At 39.6% G+C, this 14,664-nt stretch overlaps 1 protein-coding gene across 2 annotated transcripts in view; it reads right to left on the bottom strand.

The window, feature by feature from the left end:
* LOC111837862 (vasoactive intestinal polypeptide receptor-like) overlaps positions 1-11,680 on the bottom strand; it is a 61,591-nt gene extending 49,911 nt beyond the window's left edge. For both annotated transcript variants that reach the window (XR_011991707.1, XM_023800281.2), the window contains exon 1: positions 11,393-11,680. Coding sequence is in view for 1 of the 2 variants with exons in the window: in XM_023800281.2 (XP_023656049.2) it covers positions 11,393-11,449 (57 nt within the window). In the remaining variant the exon portion in view is untranslated. The remainder of the gene's footprint in view (positions 1-11,392) is intronic.
* Positions 11,681-14,664: the final 2,984 nt, after the last annotated feature.

Genomic DNA, 14,664 nt, shown 5'->3' with positions numbered 1-14,664 from the left:
TGAGGTGCTCACTCGTCAGGTCATGGGGTTCCACAATAGCCACACTGCAAAATCAGATCATTTTTTGTTTCTTTAGTGAGTTATTTAATTGAATCTGGATCAACTTTAAATTATCACCTGCTGGTATTTAATAGGAGGCTGTGGTGATACTGTCCTTATCGTGTCGATATCGTCCTTATATTAACCTGCTAGTTAAATTCAGCCACTAGACAAAAAGAGGAGATGTGCACGGTAACCTTGAAGTGCCCTTCCTTCACTGTCCTCTGCCGTGTAATGATGAGGTTGCTATGGTTAGATGGTCGGGTTGCTAAGGATTTTTTTACCCTGCTTAACTGACAGCAAAATGAAAAACACTAATTAAACTATTTCCATAGAGAAAAGCTGGAATCATCAAAGGAAGCATGTTAGCTACAGAAGTTCGCACCCTGCTGTGGCGGCCACCTGCTGCAGGATTCAGGAACACCTTCTCACGGCATACAGCTGTGTTATTCAAAATAAATGAGTGTCCCGCTTAACGCTCAAGCAAAAGACAAATACGTCCCCTCCCAGTGTTCAGCACTGTATCTCGGCAGCAAACAGGAATGCCCTTTATTATGAATATCTATAAACTATGCAATCCATAAACATTTACAACCCAAATATAACCTTAATAGTCTACTTTACAAATTTTACTTAAATACCATGTCTTACTTCATGCATGCCATATATGGGAAACACAAGTATATCGTCAAAGTAAACAATCTCAAACAAGACAATGAGGTTTTTTATGGAAAGTAGTTATAGAGTATTAGGAACAACAAACAAAAAGCAACATTATCTGGGAGCACTGTGTGGCGTGTCCAGAGTGTTTGCATGTTACCATGCAGATTAAAGAGATCAGAGTCTCAAGAAAAAAAAAAGTGTCTTGCATACCAGACGCATGCGTGCGTGTGTGTGTGTGTGTGTGGTCCAGGTATACCTTACCTTGTGGGGACCAAATGTCCCCACAACATAATGAATATGTTTCCTGGTCCCCATATGGGAAAAGTCTATTTTATAAAAATCTGCTGCAATGAAAAAACTAAAAATACAAGAACTTGTGTATTTTGTTTGGTTACTTATGGTTATGGTTAGGGCTGTGTAGGGGCTTAAGGTTGTCATAGTTATCATTAGCATTTTTCCCATAGAAATGAATAAGCGCTCCCCAAAAAGATATGATTACATGACTTTGTGTGTGAGCGTGTGCGTGTCGGTGCATGTGCGTGCGTGTGTATCATCATGGAATAACATCTCAGCCAGTGATCACCCTGCAGCATTGTCAGTTTCTTGGTCCCCATATGGGAAAACTATTTTATAAAAATCCATGACTGCAATGAAAAAACTAAAAATACAAGAACTCTTGTATTTTGTTTGGTTAATTATCATTATGTTTAGGGCTGTGTAGGGGTTTAAGGTTGTCATAGTTAGAGTTAGCATTTTTCCCATTTTGAGGGACCAAGCAGTCAGGCAACACAAACACAGGAGCTTAACTAAAGAAATTGGGCTTTATTAACCCCCAAAATACAAACAATAATAAACTCAAGATCTTAATAACTGGGCCCATAAAAGAGGTCAACAAAAATGAACAAAACTTAACATTACAAAGCAAAGTATTAACTGAAACAAACTGACTTTCTAATAAAGAAACATGAGGGAACATATATAGCGGTTTGGCCAAACCAATTAACATACAAAGGGGTAAACCAAATAATCACTACATATAATTAAACAAAGCAAAACACAACTAAACCCCAACTCCCCCCTCTTGCCATGGCATCACATGGTTTGCTCCTGCTCCAGGGGTTGTCCTTTTGGGAGATCTCCGCCCTCAGCCACACCTTTATGCTGCATAGAAGACCATCCCCCCAAAACCAAAATAACCACAAACCAAATGATTGACAATCATTGCACACGACGCTACAACACAACCCTACAATATGAAAATATGCTACCCCAACCACAGAAGGCAAAAATCAAGACCTATGAATTACTGCAAATAAAACAAAAACATACAAAACAAATCAACTTAGGATGTAAATATATGTTTCAAGCCTTACTGTGTGGCTGTAGCCATCACACCATAGAAATGAATAAGCGTTCCCCAAAAAGATATGATTACACGACTGTGTGTGTGAGCATGTGTATGTCGGTGCGTGTGTGTGCGTGCATGGGTGTGTGCGTGTGTGTCGTCATGGAATAACATCTCATCCAGTGTTCACCCTGCAGCATTTTCATTCTGAATTCTCCAATATTACATGAATAAAGAACCCACTGAAGAGTAGCTCCACCTTATTCCTTCAGAAGACCATCAGTCCTTCTGGGAGTGCCATCATAAAAGAGGAGGAGTGTGTGTAGAGGGATAATTGACCTCTCCTCAAGAAGAAAATCCTCCAGTAATTAGAGGGACGAAGAAGCTGGAAATTCGCTGCACATTCCTCGCTCTACAACATCCCATGAATTCTCAGTGATTGTTAGATCTGGTGACTGGGGTGGCCACGGAGGGGATTTGCCTTCATCCTGCTGTTCCAGAAACCACTTTTGAATTTGATTATTGGGCTGTATGGGCCTTATCATCCAGGAATATGGGAGCATCGTGAGAGAACAGTGTCTGCAGCACAAGGTGCACCTGCTGCTGAAAAACAGCCTCAGGATTCCTTGGCTGCTATATGACCACGCAGAGCAATGACTGGATCAAATGACCCTCCTCAGACAGCTGCCTATACCATTACGGATTCCCCAAACAATAATAATAATAATAATGGATACTTTATTGATCCCGATGGGGAAATTGTCTTTACGCCTCTTTCAACTTGCTCTTTGTGGAATAAGTTGTGCATGAAGGGCAGCCACCCGTAGTGGTGCCCAGGGAGGACCTGCAGACATGCTGAGGCTGGGTTTGAACCGGCAACCTTGTGATTACAGGCACACAGGCTTTGCCCACTGAGCCACACGCTGCCCCCAAAAGATGAGCCCTCTTTGCCACATCAGGGTATTTATCCCTGCCGTGGCCCGGATTCGAACCGGGGTTGCTGCGGCCACAACGCAGAGTACTAGCCACTATACGATCACGGCAAGCTACCAGAGGACTTATATAGGGGGGGTGAAGGCATTCTTTAGCTTTCTTCGGATGTAAAACTGTCCAGACACAGGGAAAAGGCTGAAAGACTCATCAGGCCGTATTACTTCCCCCCCCATTGCACAGGGGTTCGGGGCTCATGCTTCTCATACCAGGTTATGTATCTCTGAGCGCTGACCTTGAATACAAACATATTCAAAACCACATACCTGCCATAAAATTCCACTGAAGTTCAGGACATACAGTTGCTGTTGAGACTGGTCACAGAGGCATGGATTCAGTTCTGTGGTGATTTTTCAGGCTATACTTTCAGGGTTTGTAGCAACCATCTTGTTAAGCATCTATCCCTGTGGCTTATCACTGCTCCTCTCCAGTGATGCAATTTGTCCATGTTTGTCAAATATCATCACGATATATAAAAATCATGATTCATTAATAACAAATAATTCTGACACGTTAAATTTTGCAGTGCAGACCTCTGTTACATACTTCACATTGCTTTAAAGAACCCACATATCAAAGTGCTGACTAACCTCTTAGAAGACACATACTGCTAACTGGCATTCAGTCTAACGTGACTCACTACTGTGTCTGCGTTTGCAATAGTGATTATCTACTTCTAGGTATTTATTTTGCCCATATCTTATAGCATGCAGATATAACATATTTACCATACACAAATGCATGAAGTATATTTACATTGTACAGACACTTGCATCTTAAAACATGCTGCATAATTACTGGCCAATGCAAATTCAATGACACTCAGATTACAATATTTACAATGGCTTCGGTGTATCCAATTATAGACTTTCTAGTGTCTACATGAAGGCTTCACTTAAACTTCACCAAAAGCAGTATCTTAAACTGTACTTACAACACACAGTATTTTAAAAAGTAGGAGCTTCTGGATACTACAGTATAGTCCTGTTAATCTGTACAATATTCGTTTTTTTGCAAGTATTCAACCAACTTTCCTGCAAAACTTAATCTAAATCTCTTCTTTTAGTTTAATACAAGAAAGAACAAAGAAGGAAACAGTAAAGGTTGAGGCATGACGTCACGAGTGTAATCATGGCCCACCACGTATGGACTTCTTCCTCTTTTAATGCATATACACATATGCACTTATGAAAATGGCATCCACATACCACTAATGATACCATTCTGCTGTCTTAAAGTTATGAAAAAAACTACCCAAAAGCCAAGTACACCTTAAGCTTTTATATGCTTTCCCTACATGACTCAGTGAAATGGAAAAAAGAACACAAAGAAAATAAACAACGATAATGCATTTCTAGTCATTTAACTCTGACATTTGATTACGATACATCTGCGGATATATTAAGGTATTAAAACAACTTCGCAAGCACACCTGCTACAGGGCGCTTTTTCTCAAAGCAAACTAAATGCATCAATCTTTCTTTGTCACGTCCCCCCTGCCATTTTCCCTATACTTAGGCTGCTCCGGCAGGTTACCTCAAAAGTAGTACAAGAATTACGCAACCGCTTTTTATTAAATTAAAAGGCAAGGGGGCATTAACCGCACTAAGAGTATGTTAGTGCTCGAATAATTCCTGTATTATTAAAGCTTGCGGTAACCATTTTTGGTTGTTGTTTACAATACTGCAGTTAGTCATATTTTCCATTGCTGTTATAAAACTACCAGTCGTAGTAATTAATTTGACGCTTGTTTTTCCTCCATCCCTTATCAATGCTAATACCTTATAAAAATGTAGAGGTACATTTAAAAAATGAATACTGTATACGTTTTTGATAGCGACATTTTAAAAGCTTGTTCAGCTACAGCGGCCTCGCTAATAAGCACCGTGCGCCCCCTCATTCCGCTGGCTTGAGAACACCGGGCACCGGCAGCATTTCCGCGAGCGGGTATCGCTACTATAGAGATTTAATGACAAGGGAGAAGATGCGTTAAAGTAGGACTACTGTTCGTTGTATGTCATGGCACACATGAATAAACAAAACATTAGCATTATGAATACATTAATTGAAGAAAATAAATACGATTTATTCATTTATGCCATATATATATATATATATTTATTCATTCGTTTATTTATTTCGAACGGACATTTAATTTCTTCCTCCAGCATGCGGTCTAATGAGGTGGGCTGTATAATTTACAGGCCGTTGGTTAATCATCTTTTCCGTGTTTTTTTTCCTCCCAAGAAGCACGAGTCAGTATTACAAACCGAGTTCGGTAGTCATGGCAGGAGTTCCGAGTTATGTTTTGACACGCAAATAGGGCAACCATAAGTTCATTTAGAGTACGTTTAGAGAAATTAATACAGAGTAAATGAATACCAATACCTTATGATGAGGTTTTAGTGTATTAAATTTGACATTGTTACCTATAGGGGTGGGCGATCTAACGATTTTATATTGATCGATCTATTTTTATAATACAGTAATGAGATTTTGACGTTTTGTCTTTTAGCTAATGTTTCCAAACTTGGATCCGTGCTACGTTCACAAATCAACAGAAAGACTTCCTGCCATTTACTGTATTAGTGCATTCCTATATGTATTCCTTTCCTGGCACCTTCATGATGTGGCTCATATTCACATACTGAGTATGGCAATACTATAGTTATTTAAAAAAAAAAAAATTTTAAAGTAGAGATGGCTGAACACATTACTTCAAATATACTCAGAAAATGCATTCTGAATACATATTAGCATTGCTATCGCACACCTCTGGGACCTGGGTTCGAGTCTCCACCTGGGTCCTGTGTGTGGAGTTTGCATGTCCTCCATGTGTTGTTGGGGGGGTTTCCTCTGGATACTCCCCCCCCCCAAGCCCAAAAACATGCTGAGGCTAACTGGAGTTGCCGAATTGCCTGTAGGTGTGCATGTAAGCAGTGGCACGGTTGCACAGTGGACCCTGCACTGGATAAGCAGTTATGGAAGACAGATGGGCAGTGTTTTGGTTTAAGCTACATACCTTCAGTTTTCTGTAACAATGATATTCTTGTGCCACCCACTGAGCCACCAACCAATCAAATTATGCTAAAAGACAACGTAAGTGGTGGCACAGTGGTTAACACTGACGCCACACACCTCTGGGACCAGGGTTCGAGTGTGTGTAGAGTTTGTATGTTCTTCTCATATTGTTATGGGGATTTCCTCTGGTTTCCCCCCACAGTCCTACTGCATGCTACGGTGAATTGGAGTTACCAAATTGCCGTAGGTGGGCGTTTGTGTGTGTGAATGATGTGTGAGTGTGCCCTGCGATGAGTTGGTGCCCCATATGGGTTGTTTCCAGCCTTGCACCCATAGCTTCTGGCATAGGCTCCGGATCCCCCGTGACCTTGAATTGGTTAAGTGGTTATAGAAAATAGATGGATGGATGGTGGCGAACCCAGGCTAATCTGAAGCCGTACTCTGGCCTGGAGAGGAGCTTGACTGAGCAGTTTCAGACCTTGATACTACAGAGACGATGAAAACTACCATTAGGCACCCAAGCCATTCCTAGTGCAATATTCATGCACAAAAGTGCCTAAAGTTATAGGTAGGTTAAATAGTGTTGTAAGTTTTGTCATCTGCGACGTAAAAGAAATGCATAAATGAATGAACAAAATGACGATTATGAGTATATCTAACTGAATATCGGATGGTCTTCTACTGGTCATGTTGAAACTGATTTGTACAACGGTAAAATGCACAAGTTAGGATTACAAACAGTCGTGTTACAACACATGATATCACACCACAAATTATAACACGATTGATATTAGTACCCAAGTCCAATACAACACTTAATCACATTTGTGTTTACATGATTTTCGGTCAGAGAGAAAAGCACTACGTGAAATACAACATGATATCAAGAAACCATACCTGCATGCAAAAACAGCGATCTAAGTGAACAATACTAATGCCTGATTCATGAACAGATCCTTCGTTTGAACTGGTTCTTTTCAGTGAATCAGTTGTACCAGTTTTCAAATCTAAGAGAACTGGCCTTTTTATACATCCACTTAAATTGCATAATTTATTCATTCACTGATGCCAAGGATTTATTTTTATAGAACAATTGTTTTTAAGTCACGTTTTGTCCTCCATAGTATCATGCAACCTTTGTGAGTGGATCTGTGTATAATAAGATAATGCATTTAATAAATCATATTTGGAAAACTGTTGGCATAAAAATATACCAATAAATCAACTTGGCAAACAGTGATACTGTTTTGAATATAGGCTACAGTATAGAGATTTTCAAAAAATTAAAACACAGGCTACGTACTAGGGGCATACATAAAATTTGTGGTTAGGTACGAACTGCAGTTTTGAGTTCATGGTTTGATGCAATTTTGATACAACAAGGAAAATAGAATTTGTTTTGAAATTTGTTATTAAACATACAAACAAGAACAGTTGTAAACCAAAGGCAATGCATCTGTTGACGTGTCTGAAAAACAAAACCTAACAGATGCTTATCTGCATATTGCAAACAAAGTAACGAAACAGTATAACAATATAAAACAATCATCCATCCATACAGTTTATAGACAATTGTTAAAGGATGGAGTAATATAACATCTTAAAATTGTATATAATCGGCAATGAATATTCCCATAAAAGTTACAAGGAAATCAGAATAATCCTTTTTGAAAAAAATACACAGTCAGAATATGTTAAGTGGGTTAGCTATAACTACTGTTCAAGAGAGGCAAATGGTGAAGTGGCTTTACGGCTGTCCACAGGCTGACTGTGGGACACGCGCTCTCTCAACTATCAGAGTGCATCAGCCCAATGTGCGGCTACACACAATCAAAATTTCAAGTGAAAACTAATTAATAGTGAAAACTATTAATTTGATTTCCGTAAAACGTTCAGAAATATCTATTAACATGAACACTCTGAAAATTATTCTTAGGGTTTCTTGGATGTTAAGTACAACCCAGTTTCAACCCAATCATGCAGTAAAATAAGCAACTGGTGAGGCTTAGAATACGCAAACAAAGAATCACAAAAACGCTGATGGCAAAACTTTGAATATGTATGACAGAAAAAGTATTTGGGGGACAGCTATAGGATTTTGCATGGTTCCATGAATGTATTGAAAGTTTTTGCATATTTTTTTTCCCAAGAAAATTCATGACATGAGCTCAGAGGTCTAGACGAGTTGGTATAAAATGACGTCAACGAAACCAAAAATCCTAAAACTGGTTAGCAATCTTTTCAGATGTACAGACATTTATAGTAAAAAGTATGCTGCATGACAACCTATGTGTGCTGACAACTACATTGAAAAGTTTTGAATGCATTTTAATACACCAGAGACAAAAAAAGTAGTTCTGAAAATACTCCTCCTAAGTTTGTCACAACATACAAATGATTCTGGTACAATTCAATACATTTCCCAGAATGAAACGCAGAGTGAATTTCTAAAATAGCAAATCAAGCTGGTGATTGCCCAGCTGTTTCAGCGTTGGCATTTCGAGTTGTATATACATCAAAAGGCTTCCAAGAAGAGATATTTCAGACTTTAGTCGAGTGTGGTAGTTTTTCTCTTCTCTGCATTCAAGCAGTTGAACCCTTATAATCATTGGTTTCTGCCTTACATCTGTATAATGACGGCCAAGGGGCATGCAAGACATTTTACCCTCTATCTCTAGCTCCAGCATATATTTCCGTATCAAAACCAGCTTTTCCACTGTTGGTGCTCTATTTAAGGAGGCCGACAAGCATGAATCTGAGACCTGAACCATTTCAACGAGATCGTCTGTGTCGCCACCAAGCCCAGGGAATGTAGAGCGATATCATGAGGGGGCTGGAGATTCAATCATAGCAGACATACAGTAATTAAAGTTAAAACCTAAATAACGATCATCCTAAAGGTTATATTCAATTGACACCATTGCCCGTCAGGTGATGTCCTACTGACAAATTCCTCTACAGTGGACTTGCATGCTGCTTCTGAAAGGATTTAGCCCAATGACGACACCAGGAGAAATTTCCAATCCACTCACAATTTAAAGTTTCCTGCGATTAAAGGTAAGGTACTTTGGCCAGTCGGTCCACTGTGCATAATTCCTGGGCAGAGGACAAAGTTACTTCAACCAGGCAACCTTTTGCCCCTTGGCCAAATTCTCCAGCTTTGTTACGGAACAAAAAGAGCCACATTACAGTAAATGTACAGCAAAGAAAGTGTTAAATGAATGCAATCCAGATTAACTGAATGCATTACAAACACATGGTTGAATGTAAAGCGGTCAACAAACTGTAAAGACCACATTCTCTCTACAGTCACCTGTGGATTTTCCATACATGCCATTCTGTTGATTCATAACTGCCATGTACCACAAACTTCACATTTCTAAACTGAGCCATTATCCTCAGCCTGTCATACCATTGACTGTTGACAGTTTAGTTTCACATAAGGAATGGGCATTTTCCAAACATTTACCAAATCTGAGGGGGGAAGTTTAAAGCATCTCTTTCCAGGTAACAGTATTGTATCACTAATGCACCTGGAAATGCAACAGTGTTTGCACACTGAGTCTGACCCAGTCTTTAAGGTTGTCTTGCTTAACTTTCTCTATGGTAGTCTGCAAAATTGTATAAACTCCTCCCTTCCATCCATAAATCTTGGTCAATGTCACCAATCAGCCCATCTGTGGGACACAGTGTGAACATGCAAACACACACAGTGGAGGTGGGATTCAACCCCACACCCTGGAGGTGTGAGGCGCCGTCCTATCTAATGCATTTTAAACGCAGTTAGCCAACCATTTACTATCCAGAATGCAATTATATTTTCAAAACCATTCCTCGCATGTGTAAAAAAACTGCAGTTATAGAAAAGTCTCCAAATTTCAACCAAAGGGTTACCGATTTAACAAAAAAAAGAAAAAAACCTGCGCTCTCTGATATCGCGCTACGGGGAAAACAATCCCCACACTGAAGTCGCTATTAAAGTATACAGGCGTAAGTAAGCTTTCGGGAAACGCTCGTTAAAGTCCTAAGTAAATTCCACGCAACTATCTTAAAGTCTCTGCTTAATCTCAAAGATAAACCGGAAAACCTCTCTCGCGTAATGAAAACCCCCATATAAAAAACTGTTTATCCATGCCACTTTCATATTAAAAGGTCCATGTTTTGAATTCAGTATCATTTTGAAATGGTAATTTTGTCAGAAAATCAACTGTCCCTTAAAAACACAAATGTGTGACCAGAAAGCTTCGTGGTAGCCTATTCTGTGTAGTGGTTTTCGTTTACTAAAATAATAATGATTATTAACACGTCCTGCTTCATATCTTAAAAACGGCTGACTGATCAAACACCAAATTGATCCGGCTGCCGACGATAAACAGTTAAATAGCTTATTAATTGAAGCATAAGCTCTTTCATCACTTTCAAATCGACATGACAATTAATCGTAGGAAAACCTTTTAATACGAGTCCCCTGCTATTTTCCAAACTAATAGTGTAGTGCAGCCTAATAGGCTAATACAAATGGAAATCCGCAAGCAATATTAAAGTGTGCTTTGCTATTCCTGAATGCACGTAACAAGGAGAACAGTCGATGGAAAAGAAATAAGTAATCGCGGTTTTTAAAAACAAGCATAAAAGTTGAGACAAGACAAAAGTTTTTTTTACTAATAGAATTAACAGAAATTCTAAAAGACAGAAATCGTCGACGGGGATATACTGTATACGAGTTTCCAAACAGCCGTATGATGGAGTAAGGGGCAAATCTAAAAAGTACAATGCAACACTTCAATTCTCAGTGTGTGTAATTCAAACCAGAGCTGACAAAACTGACGCCTCAAATATTATTGATCCCTGTCCTTCTGCGGATCGAGCTATTCTGCCTAACACACCTTACATCGCCCTCTCTCACAATCACACACACACATACATGAGCTTTAATAACCTAATCAGTACGGCTTGGGTAACTTACTGATCGACTTTATTCTGTAATTTCTGAAAATTAGAAAAGGTGACGGTGCTTTTTTTTTTTTTTTTACAACGCAGACAGTCTTTTAGCATAGGAACACTGTCGACGAAATTCAGTTCATATGTAAATTTTGTTTCGACCATGTATTTGTAATGCATATAGTACGTATTACCACTGCTGCATGTTACGAATTACGTTGACTAGTTTATATTACCTTTTACATAGTTTTGCACCACTTTGACCTTTTCAGATTAATCTTTTAGCATTAATCACGTATGAACGTGGCTCAAATAATCACTACTGATTTTCGATTCGGATAAAATAGGCCTATTTGATTACTACCAAACGTAGAATAAAAAATAAATACTTACACGGCATGGTAATATGTTAAGGATAAAAGCAAATACAATACAAAATGAAGCGTCCATTTCCTTTGTGTAATTATTCGTTGCCTATATGCTTCTTCTAAGGTCGGCTTTTATTCCGTAGCGCTAAACTTGTTCCGATCGCAGTAACTTTCGACAACACTAGATGATCTAACCTGATCCCCTAAACGAGGCACCTACTGTACTCATGTAAAGTAAAACACCTATTTCCAGCACGTCTCTGACAAGCACAGCCGATCTACACCCCCAACTCCATTCAGAATTAAGTGCATTCGTCGGACCATCATCAAGTCCCAGGCGCGGATCTTTTTCCAAAGGGAGGGGGTCTGGCGGCTCATTCCATCACGCCTGTGGCTTTATCACAAAACCTTAAACCTGATGTTAAAAAATATCTGCTGCCTGGATCTCTAATATTACAATTTCTCTAAACAGCAGCTTAATGATACTAAATGAATTTTAAAACAATCTATTATTGTGTTAATTACTGTAATGCAGGCATGTAGACAGGTAGGCCAAGAAAAATTATTGGTTTGAACCTCCCTCCTCAACCCAGTCTACTAAACAGGGGGACCAAGGAGCAACCTGCCTAAGGTTGCCAGATACCACATCGGTTTATTTCTGGCTGCTGTAATACATGAACAAAATCATCATGAGAAATGCGGGGAACATGATATGAAGTATGATTTTGGATTTGAATTAAAAACATAAAACATCATGTACACTTAAAGAGGGATTGCTTTGTCCCGACAGAGCAATGAACAATACGGAAGACAATAAACTTTAGAACTTTTCAGATTGATTTTTGGCCCCATGATGAGAAGACAGCGATTGGGATTGAGAAGACATGAACTGGATTTCATGTTCTCTTTTTTCCAACAATATTACTCCTATTCCTGCAGAGGATACACGAGGACACATTTCTTGTTATTTGGTAAAAAAAAATGTTTTGTTTGAATCAATATCATTCCTGGGCTCCCTGCTTGATTAAAGATCCATAACTTTGTTTTGCAGTGTGGTTACTGTGATAGTCACCAATACCACCTGAGCTGTGAAATTCATCTTTCTGTCTCATTACTGCAATTTATCACATTTTTGCACATTGTCACAAATTACAAAATGTAGCTGGTATATTTAAAATGAAGAGGTGCATAAATACAGTAATGACAAGTAACATTTATATAGTAACTATTGGTCCTTTATTGCCCTCATGGGGAAATTCATCTTTATACCTCCCTCAACTTGCTCTTTGTAGAGTAAGCTGTCTGAGAAGGACAGCCACCTCTTGGGGGTGCGGGGGTTAAGGGCCTTGCTCAAGGAGCCACAGATGTGCTGAGGCTGGGTTTGAACTGGCAACCTCGCAATTACAGACACACGCACTTAGCCCTCTGAGCCACATGCTGCCCCTTTCACAAATGCAAGGTCACTCTACAAGGAGGGAAACAAACACACAGACATCTAAGCGATTTAGGAAGAGAAATGTTCATTAACCAGGAAAGTCTTTAAGTCAGATTTAAAAGTAGAACATAAAGAACAATCATGGATTACTGCTAGATGACTGGAGGGAGAGAGGGGAAGAGTTCAAGGGGTGAGGAGTTCACTGAAGGTAAGAGGGTGCAAGGCCATGTGGTGTTTTGAAGCTGAGTAACAGGATTTTGAATTTGATATGGGACAGAAATGGTGAGCAGTATAACTGTAAGAGAATGGGAGTGATATGAAAAGAACCCCTGTTATGGGTGAGGATTCTTGCAGTAGAGTTCTGAATAAACTGAAGCTGCTATGGCAGCAGGGCATGGTACAGGCAGGAGATGAGATTGACAATCCACTTACGGCTCCAAAACAAAGGGGTTCATTAAAACAGAACGCCAAGGGGTAAACCATGAAATAACAGGACCATGAGGGGACAAAATGCAAACAGGCAAACAAGAACTAACTACGAGAATCCTAAAGTAACATAACAAGGGAACAGGGCAACACAGGGAGCAGGATTATAAAACAAGCAGCATACTGAACACACAGCAACATGAATACAATGACTGACTGGAGAACATGAGTGGACACTTAAATACACACAGGGAATCAGGGTGATCACGGAACAGGTGTAACTCAATAATCAAATAACCAATCAGGGGAGACACAGGAAGGAGAAACAGGTGGAACTACATAACCAAGATGAACACAGAACCAGGAGGCTTAGACAAACTCTGTCACTGGGAATACAAAGCCAAACTAATTACAAAATCAAAGGTAAAAAACAAATCTAAAACAGAGGGAGGATGAACCAAGCCCAGGAATTAACACACAAAATAAGCACTGAGGAATAGAAAACTAACAAATACAAATTGCTGGTGAGGTTGGTCACTGACCCATGACTTGGGGGAATCAGTCTCAGCCACACACTCAACACAGTGTGCTAAGCAGCAGCCCAGGGGGCAGGGGAAGCACACAAGGATTATCAGACAAGGAATGACAAGACAGGAAGGCCAGCAGCACCTGCTGGCCAAATGGGGAAGAGACACGAAGGGCAGGACCAGACGGGCGCTGACCCTGACTGAAGCTATAGCAAAGATTCATCAGGAAGGCCAATGAAAAGGGAATTACCACAGTCAGTCGAGGACATGATGAAGCGTAGACTAGAGCTTGTGCATCGTTACAAGGGAGAAAAGGCTGAAGGTGAGCGATATAGCAGAGGTGGCAAAATGCAGTTTTGGTGAGGGACTAGAGCAGCAATACCAATGGAGGACGGGCATGAAATGAGGACCTTATGATTTATAGTGTCAAATGGTGCACTCAGCTCTAAGAGGAGGAGAATGCTAATAGACTCCTATGCATACCAAGAGTTAAACATGAGTACAGCGGTGAGGCAGCCTTCAGCTGCTATACCCCAAAATTATGGAACACACCACCAAAACTACCAGAGAAGCTGAGTCGATTACTGTCTTTAAAAGTTTATTAAAACACATCTCTTACTTCAGCTTTAAAACTTACATTTTATTAGTTCATGAGTTCTTGTGTGTCTGCTTTGCTTTTCACTACCATGTACAATCTTATTCCCCTTTTATCTGCTGCAAGTTGTTATACATTCATTTATTGTACTGGACTTCTTATCTACTGCACATTGTTACACATGTATTTACTGAATCCTGCTGTGCGTCTTTTGTTTTCATTTTGTTTAATCTTATTATCTGTTATGGCTACATTTTATTTTTGTACCATTTCTTTTTTATTCTCTCTATAATGAATTTACTTTTTGTTCTAGT

Source organism: Paramormyrops kingsleyae, chromosome 1 (assembly GCF_048594095.1).
Source record: "Paramormyrops kingsleyae isolate MSU_618 chromosome 1, PKINGS_0.4, whole genome shotgun sequence".
Taxonomy (NCBI): Eukaryota; Metazoa; Chordata; class Actinopteri; order Osteoglossiformes; family Mormyridae; genus Paramormyrops; species Paramormyrops kingsleyae.
This window is presented reverse-complemented; position numbering and strand designations above follow the sequence as displayed.